At 35.4% G+C, this 18,480-nt stretch overlaps 1 protein-coding gene across 1 annotated transcript in view; it reads right to left on the reverse strand.

The window, feature by feature from the left end:
- Positions 1–18,133, reverse strand: part of LOC139706090 (zinc finger protein 420-like) — a 31,178-nt gene extending 13,045 nt beyond the window's left edge. The window contains 1 exon segment of the mRNA XM_071613740.1: positions 17,988–18,133. Coding sequence (XP_071469841.1) covers positions 17,988–18,047 — 60 coding nt within the window. The 5' untranslated portion in view covers positions 18,048–18,133.
- Between the last annotated feature and the right edge of the window lie 347 nt (positions 18,134–18,480).

Here is an 18,480-nt window from a genome sequence, read left to right on the forward strand (position 1 = left end):
AATTCAGGAGGAAAGAAAAACTGAGATACCTATAGAGTATCTCACCCCCCTCCTGGAGGAAATAATATATGGAGTTGTGATTATGATGATCTCCCCACTCCAGAATCCACAACACAATCTGAGAAGATTCGGAAATATTGCCACAAATGTTCTCACATAGAATTTAAGGTAGGGCTGAAGATATTCTATAGGATACATAGGACTTCCAGGTCTACTGTTAATATATGGTCCAGTTGACTGGCCAGTGGAGACTCATAGCTGACCTTTCTCAGAAGATGCAGGACTGCAGAAACCAAAGATTACACCAGGGACTCTAGTCCACCATTGCCAGTTCCCACCATAGTCAGTGCAGCCAGTTTCAACCAGACTCACCATCCAGTCTCAGGATTTAACTGCACACTCATCATTTACTGTATTTTTAGGAACCACACGTCCTCTCTATAAATCACAAAGTACCTATACAGGAGAAAAAAATCAGGTGCACTGAACATTAGTGAGGGAGCATAGAAATGGATACCCACTCTGGCAGACTTTACACCAGATGGTCAAAACTTGCTTCTCTTTACTGAAATGTGTAGATTGGACAATACTTATATAAGGGCTCCTGATTGGACACAACTTATGTCTTCATATGCTCAATCTGAGCCTAGTGAGTTTTTTGAGAGACAGGACATAACCTTAAATCCAGAAATAAATGATGTCACAATTGTAGGGTCTTGTCTGTACATTTATTTATTTATTTATTTATTTATTTATTTATTTTGAGGCTCTGGAAATTGAAATCCAGATCCTCAGGCTGCAGCAAATTTAAGGCAAGGTATCCTTGGAGAAGTAAAATCTAGCCAACCCAGAAAAGCATTTGCATTTAAACTTGCATATGAGGCCTTTTGAATTTGTAGATTATACATGTAAATACATTATTTATGGATGGAAATAATACAGTGACAATCCCGTAAAATTTCAGTTCACTTCTCTTGTATGGAAACAGACTGAACATTAAAATTGTATGAGGTGGAAAGATAATTATTTTTTTAGAATTCATATAAAAATAGTAAAAATTGAATTTTATACTATAACCCAAAATTTCCACTATGTGAAAATTCCCATTATGTATTTAAAATATTACTAATAAAGTATATGTATTTTTGGAACAGCACCCTCAAAACGATGTCAAGACTACAGAAAATCTCAGTTCACAGAACCATATTTGAGAGTTATGCTTCTCCTGAGTTCAGGAAGATGAAGGACATGATCACTTCTTTTTAAGCTACAGGTAAAAGATACATTTTTTTTAACCAATATTTCTCCTGAGATATAAAAAACTAGAGAGAAACTGCCCTGATTGATGGCAAGGAGATTTAACCAGAAAGTGTATGGTGTGTGTGTGTGTGTGTGTGTGTGTGTGTGTGTGTGTATTTTCCCCCAGATCCAAAGATTTGAGTCTATTATTTAAATTGATTAATGGTATATTTCTTATTTTATGACATGGCCTTAGACCCAATGGCCTGTCTATAACATTTTCTTTTCTTAAGGGTTGGAGAATGTCATGTTAAGGCAAGTAAGCCAATCCCCCTAAACCAAAGACCTAATGTTTTCTCTGCTAAGTGGATGGTGATCCACAACGAGGGAAGTGAAAGGTAGCATGAAAGAAATGAAGAAACTTTGAATAAGACAAAGTGGAGGGAGGTGATGGGAGATGGTATAGAGGTAGGTAAGATGGTGGAATGAGATGAAAATCTTGTTGTACACAAAGTAGAGTTACATGGGTTTTGTAACTCTACTTTCTGTACAACAAGAGAAATAAAATTTTGTGCTCCATTTGTGTACTATGAAGTGAAATGCATTCTGCTCTATTAGCAAGTTAGAACAAATTAATAAATTAATTGATTTTTAAAAATTCAGGAAAGAGACTTGCCTTTCCCTAGATCTATATATAAACATATGTGTGTGTGTGTGTGTGTGTGTGTATATATATATATATATATATATATATATATATATATATATATATGCATATATTCTATATATAACATGCACATATTAAATGTATAAAATTTATGAACAATTTTTTTCATACTTTTATTGATTTTTTTAAAATAAATGACAACAGAAGCATTACAATTCTTATTCCATGTATAGAACACAATTTTTCATATCTCTGGTTGCATATAAAGTATGGTGATACAAATCTGTGTCTTCATACATGTACTTTTGATGATGGTCTCTATCACATTCCACCATTCTTGCTAATCCCCTGCCCCCTTTCTTTTCCTCCCACCCCTCTTCTTTATTGAGAATCCATCTATTTCTCTCATGCTCCCCTTCCCTACCCCATTATGAATCAGCTCCTTATATTTGGCATTTTCTTTTTTAATTGGCTAACATCACTTAGCATAATCTTCTCCAATGCTATCCATTTACCTGCAAATGCCAGATATGATTATATACCTAGAAGACTCAAAAAGCTCCACCAGAAAACTTCTAAACTAGTAAATAAATTTAGCAAAGTAGCAGGGTATAAAATTAACACCCATAAATCAAAGGCATTTCTGTATATCAGTGAAAATCTTCTGAGAAAGAAATGAAGAAAACTACCCCATTTACAATAGCTTCAAAAAAAAAATAAAAAATAAATAAAAACCAAAAAGATACTTGGGAATCAACTTAATGAAAGAGGTGAAGGTTCTATACAGGGAAAACTACAGAATCCTAAAGAAAAAAAAATCAAAAAAGACCTTAGAAGATGGAAAGATCTACTTTGCTCATGAATAGGCACAATTAATATTATCAAAATGACAATGCTACCAAAAGCACTATACAGATTTACTGCAATTTTGATCAAAATCCTAATGGCATTCCTCATAGAAATATAAAAAGCAATCATGAAATTTATCAGGAAAAATAAGAGACCAAGAATAGCTAAAGCAATCCTTAGCAGAAAGATTGATGCAGGTGGCATCACTATACCAGACCTTAAACTATACTACAGAGCAATGGTAACAAAAACAGCATTGCATTTGGAAAAAAAAAAAAAAAAAAAAAAGACTGTAGATGAATGGTACAGAATAGAGGTCACAGAGACTTACCCACAAAATTATAATTATTATATATTAGACAAAGGTGCCAAAACATGCACTGGAGAAAAGACAGCCTCTTCAAGAAACCACTATCTCTCGCCATGCACAAAACTCAACTCCAAGTGTATCAAGAACCTAGGAATTAAACCAGATACTCTATGTCTAATGGAATTGAACACAGCCTCTAATCTTCATCATGTGGGATTAGGCCCCAATTTCTATAATAAGTCACTGATAGCACAAGAATTAAAACAAATAATCAATAAATGGGATAGAATCAAACTAAAAAGTTTATTCTCAGCAAAAGAAACAATCCGTGAGGTGAAGACAGAGCCTACATTTTAGGAGGAATATTTTACCCCTCACACATCAGATAGAGCACTAATCTCTAGGGTACATAAAGAAATCAAAAAACTAAGCAAATAATAATAATGATGATGATGATGATGATGATGATGATAACCCAATCGAGAAATCGGCCAAGGATCTTAACAGAGAAGAGAATATACAATCAATCAACATTTTTTTTTTTATCTGATTGGTTATGGTTCTCCCTTTTCAGGACCAAGAACAGTTCTGGTTCAGTTTCTAAGGAAGGGAGACACAAGCAAGGAGTATTCTCAACTCTCCTTTATAAAATATCAAATACAATTATCTATGTCATTTTCTAAACATAGCTGGACATGGGAAATATAGGTTTGGAGCTGAGAACATTTTTATTACAAACATAGTGTAAAAAAAAAAAAAAAGAAAAAAGAAACAATTATTTGTACCACATTGAACCACAAGAGAATTGGAACTTGGAATTCAGAAAAGAAAGATTTAAACTTTTATACTTGGCAATGTGGATGACATAGATGCCTAAAGTTATTACAAGCTTTTGAAAGAAAATTTATGTGAGTGGCAGATAATTGTTAATCAATTAGTATCTGCACAGTGTCTCCCAGGGCCTTTGTCAGCTGTGCACTACAGAACATACAGGGATTCATAACCTCCATGAAGAGCATTATTCCTCTGTGCCCTCTAAAATTATGCTCATTGTACAGATGAAAAAACTTGGGCATCTGGATACTAAATGGAAATTCAGCAGCCCACAGAAAACTACCCAAAGACAGAACTGTATGAAATTTCTTCAAAGACCATCAATGTATTATTAGCTTCTAACACAGGGATGCCAGTTGGTGGAAATATTATTTTCTCTCCATTTTGAAGAGAGTGCGTTGAGAATAAATTTCAGGGGCAACACAAATACTTTTTTTTTTCTTCTTTCATGTTAAGATACTCTTCAGAAACAGAGCTCTCAAGACAGATTTCTTAGAAGAGTAAATGCCTAGAGATTACAAAATGAAAAGAAACACATCAGTGGCCTTGAGTGACTCAGTAAGGAAATAAATCTAAAGGTTATTAGAAACTGAAAAGAAAAAAAAGTAACTATTTCTAAAAATAGATATGTTCATTAGTTGCTATCTCCACAACATATCATTAAGTAAACAACAAATTATGTATGAATATTTTTAGGATTGGCCAAATTTCAGTCCATATGATTTTATATTAAACCCCCAAATCCAGATAATAGAATTCATGATTCACTGCCAAAAATATTCCAGAAGAAAATTCTTTAAGGAGTGGATATTTAGTAAATCTGTCATTTAACAATTTAATTACCATATGATTTTAGGAAATTTTCTCATTTTGCTGCAGCCATAGTGTAGAGATATTTCTTTTTTTTTTTTCCTGTAGTAATTTCCAAAGATAAGCCCTAGAATCCACTTTACATAACCTATACTTACAATCATACAAGAAACCTATAATAAATAATGAGGAAAGAAAAAAGGCAATTTTAAAAAATAATTTAAACCTTTTTCTTTTTCTTGAAATCAAACTCTAGCTGCATTTTTTGATCCATTTTCTCATCTTTTAACCCAAAAAGATGTAAAGGCCAGAAATTTGAATGCAAATTTATACAAGAGATATGTTTATTAACTATAAAAATTCAAAATATTTACAAATTAAAGAAATGCAAAATAAAAACCCATCATGGGAAAAAATAAGTAATATTGATGAACATTTAAGACAAATGAATAATCATTAACTCAAAAGAAGTTTAAATTACTATCTATTTGTGGAAACTATTTTGCTATTGCATATACATGATACTCCCCATCACAGAGACTTACTGAAATTAGAGCATATGGGACCTTGATAACATATAAGTATAGAATGGTACTCATCCAAACACTTGAAGCCCAAGGGCATGGCTCAATACAATACACATCTTGGAAGAGACAAAAAATAATCTGTAGGAAAAAAAATGGTCACTAGGGCCAGTCACAGTTCATAAAATATCCAGTCTAAAACACAGCAGAAAACACTATATATAAATTTTACATAGGTGCCTTATGCAAGTGGTATTTCACATATGCACATTTTTAGAAACAAAATCTGTAGAACTTATAATAAAAGTCACAAAAAGCACATAGAAGACTAAATTATACATCCCATGTACAGATGATAAAACTCATCATTATAAAGGTGATAATTTTCCCCCAAATTAACCCACAATATATCTCACGAAAACTGCTATGTACAAATATGAATATATCACAGTGAAGTCCATTTTTATGTGTATTCTATAAAGCAATAATTTTAAAAAAACTATAAATAAATATATGATAGAAGAAAGTATGAGAATAGGGAAAGGGGAACTACTGTATACTTAAGGTGGAGCAAATTATATTCCATGTTTTATGGTTATGTCAAAATAAACCTGACTATTAAATACAAGAATAATGCAATAATAATAAAAAAGATCAACAAGCTTTACTTTAAATGAAATAAGAAAGTAAAGCATACATTTTTAAAATTCATATACAAAATTATAAGTAACTTTAGCCAAAAACCATTTTAAATATAAGAGCAAAAAAAAAGAGAACTTATCATGACCAAGTATTCATGTACATTGTGAAATTATAATATTACAATAATCATCAAAGAATCACAATATAAATAAGATCCCCATATGAATACTTATGCATGTAAAAACAGTATGCTTTATTGCAATAGCAAAGTCTAGATAAATCAAACCATAACAAAAATAATCTTAGCAACTTAGCTAGGACCTTTCTCAAAATAAATTTAAACATGTTAGGGCTGTTTACTGGTGAAGAGTCCTTTCTTCCCCAATGCTGAAGTATAACACCAGAGAAGTACACCAAGGCAAGTTTAGAGTGGAAAATAGAAGCTTTATTAAAGGACAGTAGAAAAGACTTCTCCCCAGAGGAAAAAGGGGACCCAAGAGGTAGAATCCATGGAAGGGTTTTTTGTTGTTGTTGTTCGTTTGTTTGTTTGTTTTAAGCTAAGGTCTTTTTAGCTTTTTTATAGCTAAGGTCTTCCTTCAGCTATCCGGCATTCCTGTCACATTGTTGTCCTTTATTCTGTTTTCTTGCAGTGATGAAATGTAGGTGGGAAGGCCCAAAGTGTGGAGGACAGGTGGGCAGAAGGAATAATCTGGGCAGGAGGGGCTTTTGGATTAGCATCTCCATGTTTGCTGTGAGCTGCTTCATTAAAATTTCCTTGGGATGGGCTCAGGGCCTTGGGCACATTTTCAATTCCCCTTTTCCTGGACTCCATTCTCAATATGGTGTTCATTCTTGATTTTACTGGATATTAGACCCAATTTATCTAACTACACTAACTACCTATCTGCAAATCTGGCTTCATTACCAAGGATATGGCTAAGTAGTACAGTATCCCTCAGTTCACCTAACTTTAATAATAATAATAATGAAGAAAGTAAAAATAAAAGAATGTCAAAATGAAAATTAGCTAGCTCAAGAGGAAATTAGTTATCCCAAAATGACAACTCCTCTCCTGCAGGAAAATGGCCCTTGAAGATTTGATTTTGATAATTATTCCACCTGTCAATCTCCAGCATCTGGGCTGCAGGAACACACCTGCCACATAGTATTTTATGCAGATGCTGAGGATGCCCTTTGAGCATAAGGAAGGCAGCAAAGAGTCTCTGCCACTGACATGTTCCCCACCTGGTTGGCCAGTAGGACCGAGGACATAGTGGCCCAGTGGATGAGTTAAGTCTGCAGACTCCAAAGACTGCCCAGAGTCCCAGTCTGCTAGCTCCTGTTTACAACACAGCCAGTCTTGTGATTCCAATAGTCTTTCTGCCCCAGCCTCCCTTGCTAGGCTAATGTACACTCACCATTGCCTGGTTCTCAGGAGTAGGACTACTTGGGATCCTCAGTTTCTGTACAGCAGAACAGCCTGTGACTGTGAAGTGTGAGACTCAAATGGAAAAAATGGAGGACTCAGGAGATAAGAAGTGAAAGCCCACCCTCCTCCTCCCTGATGACACACAGGATTGGACAGTTCCCACAAAATGCTCTTGATTGGCAGGAGCTTCAGATCATGAACACTGAATATGAGAGAAGTGAGCCTTTTTTTTGAGTGACAGGGAATATGATCCAATCCAGACATGATAAGGGCTAGAATCTCAGGTCGTTGAGTGCTGCTTTTTTTTTTTTTGAGTTCTTTTTTTTAATTAGTTGTTCAAAACATTACATAGCTCTTGACATATCATATTTCATACATTTGATTCAAGTTGGTTATGAACTCCCATTTTTCCCCTGTATTCAGATTGCAGAGTCACATCGGTTACACATCCATGTTTTTACATACAGCCATACTAGTGTCTGTTGTATTCTGCTGTCTTTCCTATCCTCTACTACCCCCCCTCCCCTCCCCTCCCATCTTCTCTCTCTATCCCATCTACTGTACTTCATTTCTCTCCCTTGTTTTTTTCCCCCTTTCCCTTCACCTCCTCTTATATGTAATTTTTGTATAACGATGAGGGTCTCCTTCCATTTCCATGCAATTTCCCTTCTCTCTCCCTTTCCCTCCCACCTGTCATCCTGGTTTAATGTTAATCTTCTTCTCATGCTCTTCCTCCCTGCTCTGTACTTAGTTGCTCTCCTTATATCAAAGATGACACTTAGCATTTGTTTTTTAGGGATTGACTAGCTTCGCTTAGCATAATCTGCTCTAGTGCCATCCATTTCCCTGAAAATGCCATGATTTTGGGAAGAAACCCCCTAAAGTAAAAATGCCCAATAAAAACAACACATAAGTGGCTGGGATTGTGGCTCAGCAGTAGAGTGCTCACCTTCCATGTGCAAGACCCTGGGTTCAATCCTCAGTACCACATAAAAAATAAATAAGTGAAATAAAGGTATTGTGTCCACCTACAGTTAAAAAAATACATAAAAAAAAACAAAAACATAAGGTACAAGGTGAGAAACTAACCTTTACCTCAGAGCAAAGACTGTCCAAGGAAGGGGGCATGAATCTTGTCCTTGCAAAGACACACAGAGCACTCCTAGGCTCATCCCCACCCTGCTGAGTTGTTTATCTACAAATAACAGGAGAGATCTGCTGTGCCTGGTGTCCCTGACTCAGTCAGGCTAGGTGGGGATCCATAGCAACCCCCTAGCAGCCACCAATCAGCATGAGACAGGGAAAATACCTGAGATGCTAGATGACCTTCCCAGTACTTTATGGTGGTTGATAACATTTTGGGAAATCATATAGTTCAGCACATACTCCCCTCATGGCCTAAGCCAATCTGTTCAAATGAATCCCCATCTTGTACTAACCAATCACCCTTATCCAACTTGTTCCCACCAGTGAATATGCTAATCATGTTTTAGAGTTGTTTATGATTTGCCAAGAGATGTTATGATGTATGTGGGGTATCTGCCTTCCCCAAAGAGTGTATAAAACTGCTGCAAACCCCGGGCTCAGGGCCTCTAAGCCACCAGTTGCTGTGTGTGTGGAGGACTGAACTAGCTCACAATAAACACCTATTTGCTGTATACATCTATCTTGGTCTCTGGTGGTCTTTTGGGGGTCCCGCATTTGAGCATAACAGTCTCTCCTGAAACCCATGGGAAAAGAAGACAGCACTCCAGTTCTCTAGGACTGCAGTTTCATAGCACAAAATGTTGCAAAAGCAGGGTGACTTGAGAACTTACACGGATAACAGGGTTTTGACAAGCATAATACAAAAGCATGTAGTAGGTTAATGGTCTAAATGGTTCAGCACTTAGGGAGTAAGTTTAGATCACAACATCAGAATGTATGATGCACCACTAAAGTTTCAGAGTGAGTTGTTATTTGGTCAGGGAAAGCCAGAATTTATGAGTCATCACTAAAGTTTCAGGGAGGGTTGTTATCTCATTGGGGAAAACCAGACATGGGTGAGTTCAAGGCACTGGCAGGCATTTCAAGCAAGTTTACAAATCACAGTAATTTATAATGAAGCAGAAATTAACTTTTCATGCCTTTGTGATGAGATGGCTTCCAATCTTAAGAGGAAATTAGGCTGGATTTTTCACTTGCTATAGCCATAGCTTTTAAAGTATATGTTTCATACTTTAACAAGCATGAGCATTAAATTATTAATATTAATTATTACTAATTTTTTAAAAGACTGAGTAAAAGAGGAATTAAGATATTTGTTATTAAATGCATAAAAATTTTGATTAATATATTGATAATATAAACGTGGAAAATTTTGACAATGATAAAAAGACATTTAATATAAGGGCTTCAATACTATAAGTCCCTCATGTTCAGTGGGTCAGTCCTTCAATGATTTTTTCATTTTTTTAGGTCATTTTAAATTACACTTCTGCAAATCTTTGTTAAGTATACAAATTAAAGATTTTGTATTTTGTAAAGTAGAAAAATGGCAGATTTGAGCTCCTGTCAGGATTTTAAAACTTATAAGCCATGTGGGGCATCTTAGCACTTTTTTTTTTTTTTTCATATTTGCACACAGTCCAATTCTAGAGAGGAATGAGTTGGAGATATAGTCTACTGTCCTGAGCAAAAGAGAAGTTGCCTTAGGCTATTTCTAAATCTTTTAACTTTTCTAACTTTTCAGAATTTTTTTGTAATTTAAAAAAATTATTTATTTTAAGAAATGAATTGCTTTAAATTAATCATTTATCTTTCCTTCATTATTTTTCACTTTCTTTGATTTTTTTTAGAAGAACTAACAGAACAGAATTCCAAAAGTGTTCCATGTAAATTTAAAGGTATGTGATCTAATGATCAAGATAGAAAGCAGAAGCAAAACATCATCTAGTTTGATGATTCTGCCTCAAACTAGAGAATTACTTATTTATTTCTGCCATTATTCACTAGGTTCCTGAGGTTGCAGAAATCACCAAACAACAAAGAGAAAAGTCTTATTAGTTTGTTTTTCACAACCAATTCAAGCTAAAATACACTAGAATCAGTGTAGTTTAAGACCAAAGTGTTTCTAAATAATAAAATATGTATACATAAATATATAAATAAATATAAAATAAAATATTAGATAGATTTTTTTTCCCTGAATAATCATCTTGTACATATTTCCCTTTAGACACAGTTCTGGGAACAAAGTGTCACAAATAAGACATGGATCCTACATTGCTACACAGAATAATTAAGGCACATACTAAGAGCTTGGTATAAAACTTGGCACAGAGACGTAAATAACTAGAGAACACCATAAAAAACATTATACGTAAATGCTAAGCAGTAAATTCATAGTCTTTAAGTACATGAAGAGACAAGTTATCATAGCAAATTTTATAACTCAGTTGCTGCTAATATACAGATAGAGATATTTATTAAGAGATGGTTTTATGCAGATTTTTAGTTTAAAAAGGGAAAGATCAAATAATGTAGGTGATTTAAACATGAGCAATAATATTTTTTTGCATTCAGTACCTTTTTCACAGATATATGAATTATAATTAATTCCAACCAGTAAAATGCAGAAATAGTGTAAAGATTATTCACTATTGGTAAAACTACTTAAAAAGAGAACCAAAACTTCCATTCCTGTCCAAATGTTTATTCCCTGACAAAAAGACTGCTTCTTTTGAACCATTCTGTAGATATGATTTTTTTGTAATAAATATTTTGGTGATTTTTTTGCATATTACTTAATATATTTATGCTTCACATTTTATCTTTTTTCCTATTTTACTACCTATATTCTGAAAGAAAAAATTTCTAACTCCTAAACTCCCTTGATATTTGAGCTATCTTTTAATTTTTAAGCTTATATTATTTCTTTAATGAATACTGTGCTTTCAGGAAAGAATGACTATTATTATGCATCTGGCTCATAAACAGGAGTTTTGTTGTGTTCTTTGGTTGTATTTAAAGTGAAGTTAAAAAAAAAGGTTAATGTTGAACCAAAACACAAAGAAAAGACCACCAACTCAAATTTTAAATCAAATTAAATCAAGATTGTATCGTGTACACAAAAGCTGGCCAGGACTGTCTCTTACAAGATCCCATGCTAGAGATCATCCCCCTGACCTTCAGGAAAAAGTTTTTACAGCACAAAAGGTTACAAAGGAAGTGGGTGTCTAAGGTACTTACAGCTAACAAGATTTTGACAATCATAATACAAAGGCAGATAGCTGGTTAAGGATCTACATGGATAACATTTCAAGGGAGGGAATAAATTCAGCTGCAGACATTAGAATTTATGAGCTGCCACTGAGATTTAGAGAGAATTGTATTTTGGTCAGTGGGAGCCAGGATTTATGAGGCACCAGTAAGGTTTTAGAGAGGGTTGATATCTGGTAAGGGATAGCCAGGCATAGGTGAATTCAAAACACAGGTAGAAATTGCAAGCAAGTTTAAAACATCAAAATATTGTCAGGCCAAAGAGAAATTTTAGTTTTCTTACAGAAAACAGAAATAAACTTTTTACCTCTGAAAGCTCTAAGATTTTTTTTTTTTTTCTCACATCTAATGGCTTCTGGCATTCCTTTGTTTGTGACCATAAATGCTTCTCTTCTGTGTTTATGGGGCTTCCAAAACATAAAATATAGATAAGCCCTTCTCATAGGGAAGATGTTTCTAACATAGCAAGTAACTGCCCTTTAACCCACAGGGTCTGACAACCATATTATAGGATATGAAAGACCTCCAATATCCTTGTTCTCCCAACCATTGTTTGCAAAGATTGACAAAAGTCAATTCATTGCACAGAATGAGTGAGGTGAGTCTCTGCTCTGCAGTCCAGAACAGGTGGTAAAAGAGCCCCAAAGTGAGTTTAGGACAGGGCTTTACATGACATAGCTGACAAAATCCTAAAAACAAGAGAAAACATAAATTCAGAGACAACCATACCCACATAATCTCATTTGACAGAATTAAATTTATAAGAAGAACAGAGGACAGAGGCAAATCTAAAGGGATTTAACTATATTTTCTTTTTCTAAATTGCTATTAATATCTCCCACAATTATAGAGTTCTGGATCCCTCAGTTACTCCTTTATCATTACCTTCATCCTACAATGCATGAGGCACACTGAATTTACTCTCATACTCATGTATTTAACACTTATTTTTTCAATAGAAATGCATATGTATATGAATATATTTTTCCCACATTTCCAAGATTCTACCCTGAAAATTTCTGTGATATCACTTCCCTGAAATGCATTTTCATTATTTCATGTCAGTTCATCTAAGTATTCCATATCATGCATTGGAAAAGATGAGACAACTCTAAGGCCCTTCTTATTTGACTATTTATAAACTATAATTATAGGTCAATCTTAGTACCTCCACAGAACTTAAATCTCATTCACCTTTCTCATTCATAGTGTTTTATTATTTAAGTAGGTAGTAGAAATTTTATTTTGAAGAAGAGTAAATGATTTAAAGCCATTCAGTGTACTTTAGAGGATCCCAAAAATCTACATTTGTAGTTCTTAAACAACCTTATCACTGAAAGATCTGGATTACACTCCAGGTTGGACACTGATACTATGCTTCCATGGGAAATGGTATCTTGGTTGTGAATATTGTCCTTTCCCTATCCCCTATAGTCTTGGAAATGTGTGAATTGTAAATTTTTAGAATCATTATTTTCAACACACTTAGCATGGAACCATTTGATAATAGGAGACATCTACATTCTGAAAAAAAGAAGACCCTTCACCAAGCCCTAAAGAAGTGATAAAATAATCTCTGGAAAAAAAATAACAGTCATCCATTAGATTATTTTTTTAAAAATACTAAGAATAAATTTAGTTAGCAATACATTACTGTACTAGGAAAAGTGATATAAATGCAATTTTTAAAGTTGTTTCTGACTACTACAAAGAGAGTATAAAAAGCTGGGTACATGGACTGGAGTTGTGTCTCAGTGGTAGACTACTTTGCTAGCATGTGCAAAGCACTGAGTTTGATTCTCAGCAATACATATAAAGAAATCTTTTATTTTGTTTTATTTTGTAAATACATGACAGCAGAATGCATCGCAATTCTTATTGCACATATAGAACAATTTTTCATATGTATATTCACATCATAAGTATGTTCACATCAATTCCTATCTTCATATATGTACTTTAGATAATAATGTCTATCACATTCCCCAATCCTTGCTAATCTTTACACAACACTCCTACATTGGCTACTTCACATAAACTTGCCTCAGGGATTTAATGCATTAATCAAATAGATTGTCTGCAGCCTATGCAGAAAATGTTGGAATGGCTATTATAAAAATCTAAAATTGTCATGTATGGTGGCATATGCCTGAAATTCTAGAAGCTATGAAAAATGATGCAGGAGAATTGTTAGTTCAAAGACAGCCTCATTAACATAACAAGGCTACAATCAACTTAGTGAGAGCCTGTCTCAAAATATAACATAAAAAGTAATGTGGATGTGTCTCAGTGGTATGTACCCCTGGGTTCAATATTCAGCACCAAACCAAACAAAACCAAGTAAATATCTCATAATTAATAGGGATTCCAGGGTACACAAATATGTAAAAATATTGATGACAATATAAAACCAATAAATATATTTTTTATAAAAGTCTTAAGGTTCTTTAAAAGCCCAAAATAAAAATGCCACATAATCCACTAGTAATAATTTGGGGTAGCAGTGCAAAGTTCTACATGCCTGAACTCCCAGTGGCTTAGGAGGATAAGAGGTAGAAAACTAGGGGTTTATTCTCAAGTTAAAGTCCAGCCTCAAGAACTTGGCAAGGTCCTAAGAAACTCAGTAAAACCCTCTCTCAAAAATAAATAAATAAATAAAAGTGTTCGAGACTGGGTATGTAGCACAATGGTAAAGTGCCCTGGGGTTAATCTCTATTATTTAAATAAATAAAAAGATATAAATAATAATTCTTGGTAAAAAAAAATGTCAAACAATCCACTAATAATAACTTTGGATATATATGTAAAGGATTTGAATCCTTTTGTTAAAGATATTGCCACATGTCTATTTTTATTGTATCTTTATTCACAGTATCTAATAAAAGGAAACAAATGAAGTACCTTTTAGATAGAAAGTATATCAGAAAATGCCTCCCAGGTGCAAAGCATCCAATTAGTCCATCCCTTCAGAAGCTCACACTTAAAATTCAAACTGGTCCCTAGAAGGCAAGACTCAGAGAGTGATGTTTTCTAAATACTCCAAAAAAAAAAAAAAAAAAAGGAATCTCTGGAAACCTTGTTTCAGATATTCTAAAACTCAGAACTAGGTCATATGGGAGGTCAGAATGTGAACACAACATATAGTAGATTCCTTAATGGGAAATCTTAACTCAGACACTGTCATAACTGAAAGAAGTGTCAGAGATAAAAAAATAGATTCTGTTTCACTGATTTCTGGGTTATGGATTCAAATCAAACATATACTAGAAAAAAGTTAAGGCTACTGGTTAAAATCTATGTAAAACAGGTATTAAAAATGTACCAGGGGCTGGGTGTGTTGGTGCAAGCCTGTAATCCCAGTTGCTGAAGAGGCTGAGGAAGATGTATCAAAAGTTCAAAGCCAGCCTTAGCAAAAATGAGGTGCTAAGAAACTCAGTGAGATCTTGTCTCTAAATAAAGCAAAAACAAAAAACAGTGTGCAGAGTTTAGCTCCCTCAGGCCTGACATTTTGCAAGAGCTGTGGCTGTGATTTAGGTCAGCTGAGGCAAACCTCAGCTAGGAGGAGGAAAAGTTCTTTTCCCCTTATGGCAAGTCACAAGTTCTGCATGGTTTGGCCAAGAGGAAGAAGCTTCCTGCATACTTATCCTGGGAACAGTACATTCTGAAGAAACAAATGCATCCTCAGAGGAGTAGATAATGTCTACAAAGAACTTCAGGAGGGTACTTATCAAACAAACAGGAACAATTTGAATCTAGCTCTGTGTATCCACTGAGGCATGATATTTGGACAATGTGGGTAAAGTGTTATTGAAGAATTGCTTGCTTTGTTAGAAGAAGTGTATAAAAGGAACTTGCAAATAAACTTCAGCATGCAGTTGCGATTGCTGCCTTGGCTCTGCATCCCCTGTGTCCCGGTTATTTCGTGACCCTCACCCAGGGACCCGAACGCTCTAGACGTTCACAACCCTGGGGATGTGTCTTAGTAGTCAAGTGTTCCTGAGTTCAATCTCCAATATCCCCCATAAAAAATGTTCCAGGGGGCTGGGGCTGGGGCTCAGTGGTAGCTCACTTGTCTGGCACATGTGAGGCACTGGGTTCAATTCTCAGCTCCACATATAAGTAAATAAAATATAGGTCTATCAACAACTAAGAAAAAAAAAAAAAAAATATATATATATATATATATATTTTAAATAATGTACGGCGTTATTGACATGGACTTTGATCTAATTTGCTGTGTAAGACTTAGCCCAAAAGATTGAAATTGGCCAGGCATGGTGGTGCATGCTTGTAATATCAGCTGTTTACAAGACTGAAACGTAAGGAACATGAATTCAAAACTAGTCTCAGCAATGGTGAGGCACTAAGCAACTCAAACCCTGTCTCTAAGTAAAATACAAAATAAGGGTAGGAATGTAGCTCAGTGGTAGAGTGCCCCTGACTTCAATCCCTGGTCTCCCCCCCCTCCAAAAAAAAAAAAAAAAAAATGAGGCTGAGTAAATAGCTCAGCTTGTAGAGTGCTTGCCTTCTAAGCATGAGGCCCTGGGGTCAATCCCCAGTACAGAGAGAGAGAGAGGGAGAGAGGGAGAGAGAGAGAGAGAAAAAGAGAGAGAGAGAGAGAGAGAGAGAGAGAGAGAGAGAGAGAGAGAGATTGAACTTGCAAGTAATTTAAATTCAAGTTAGTCCCACTTTTATTTTTCCTGCCACACCAGGCAGGAAAAGAGTTTCCTGAAATGTTTGGAATGTTTCTGTGGGTTATTTATTTATTTATTTTTATGTGGTGCTGAGGATCCAACCCAGGACCTTTCACGTGCTATGTGAGTGCTCTATAGGTCAGCCACAACCGCAGCCCTTCTGTGGGTTATTTTAATAAAATGGTCTGGCCATAAATAAGTAAACAAATACATTAATAAATAAATAAAACATCAATTGATGACCCATTACAGTTTTTAAAATTTATTAATTGGGACACATAAACCTCATTTAGGAGAGATTCATTCTTTTTAATGTCACCAAATTTTATTCTGCTTTCTTCTCATGATGTGAAAATCTCAGAATGATAAATTAAACTCTTTTAAAAATGCCCTTCATTTCTTGTAGAAAAACATAAATGATGCATCCAATTAAAATAAAATATGAAAAAATAATGATTGATAATGCTGAAAGTGGAGTTTTGAGATGAACCAAAATTTCTCAGTTTGCCAATTGCACCTGGGTGCTTGTCTCATAAATTTTGAAGAAAAAAAAATCTAAGAAATAGAATTCCCACTATGTGATATGAGGAATGATACCAGAAAAAAAACTCATCTTGATGTGCCATCTTAGAAGTTTACTAATGGTTTTGGGCAGAACACGGAGCATAATGCATTTAGAATAGGCTTTGGAAAAGGCATCCTGACTACCACAGGGGTTCACTTTCATTCTTTCTGTGACCAATTCTTTTATGTTCAAATTCAATCAGGAATCACCCCTGGGACAAAGGACTTTGTTGAAGGTGTTCCCACAAGTGGGCTTCAAGGTCTTTTACATTTGAAATAGGCCTTAATGGTGCTCATTAACATATCTTTCAGTTAGCGGCCACGTGTGTTTGAGTGAGACTCATTATCCACATTACATGGTCATTATACTATCTATTCTATTCTATTACTTATTCTCTGTGAACAGAGAACCCTAGTTTTGGATATGTGAACAGAGAGCTAGAAAACTTGGGGTTTATTCTGAGACCTATGGAGAGCTAAACTGAAGTTCTGGATTTCAGATGTCTGTTCTGGATTTGAGATACTGCTTCCCCTACATTTAAAAATCTCAGGACTCATGAAGAGAATGAGTTAAAAGCCAGCATCATCAAATTGTGAGGCCCTAAGAAATTCAAAGGGACCCTGTCTCTAAATAAAAATATTTTTTTAAAAAAAGGGGTGGGAATGTGAATCAGTGGATGAACACCTCTGAGTTGAATTTCTGGTACCAAAAAGAAAACAACACACACAGACACACACACAATAAATAAACAAACAAACAAACCCTCATGAGTAACAAGCCCTAAAATCAACAGCCTATCTCATGCATGAGTACAACAAATGGATTTGGGGTCCTCTCCTGATAATTATCTCAGTCTTCACTATGCAATCTGGAGTCATGCTGGACTCATGGGACATGGAAGCCCACAAAGGGCTTTAGAAAGAAGCTGAAAACACCATACAATAATGAAACAAAATGCCCAGGATTTCAACTGCTGATCTAAGCCTCACTAGACTAGTAAGAGGGAGGTGAAGGCTAAGCTGCTACAGAGAGACCCTCTGGCCACAAGCCTCTGGAGAGGACCAGGAGGAGTCCCTAGCCACAACTGCCAGTTTCCACCATTGCCACTCCTGTCAGCCTTAAGCCACCTTCCTACGCAGTCTCAAGATGACAAGGCACACTTACCATTTCCTGGCTTTCAGGGTTCTCAGCGGTCTCCCTGTGGTTTGTTTTCAGCTTCTCCATAGCACAGAAACCTGGGCTCCGGATCCAGGACAGAAAGCCTAAAAAAGTTTGAAAAAATGGCTGGCTCCAGACACGAAGGGAACGGAAGTTCGTGGAAGCCCGCCCCCTCATCACCGGCTGCGTGCGCATTGGACAGTTCTCGCCTAAGAGACTGATTGGCCAAGGCCTCAGGCACTGCCTCCAACCTGAGCCAAGTGGGTGCAGAATCAAAGTCTGAATGACAGGCTGCTCCATTGTCACTGTTAAAAGACCGCACTAGGGGTTTGGGATGTGGCTCAAGCGGTAGCGCGCTAGCCTGGTATCCATGAATCCCAGGTTCGATCCTCTCCATGACATGCAGAGAAAGGTGCTGTGTCTGCACAAATACAGTTTCACGCTTTTTTTTTTTTTAAATAAAAAAAAGACTACAGATCATGGCTGAGTATATAGCTTA

This window comes from Marmota flaviventris, chromosome 6 (genome assembly GCF_047511675.1).
Source record: "Marmota flaviventris isolate mMarFla1 chromosome 6, mMarFla1.hap1, whole genome shotgun sequence".
In the NCBI taxonomy this organism is placed as follows: domain Eukaryota; kingdom Metazoa; phylum Chordata; class Mammalia; order Rodentia; family Sciuridae; genus Marmota; species Marmota flaviventris.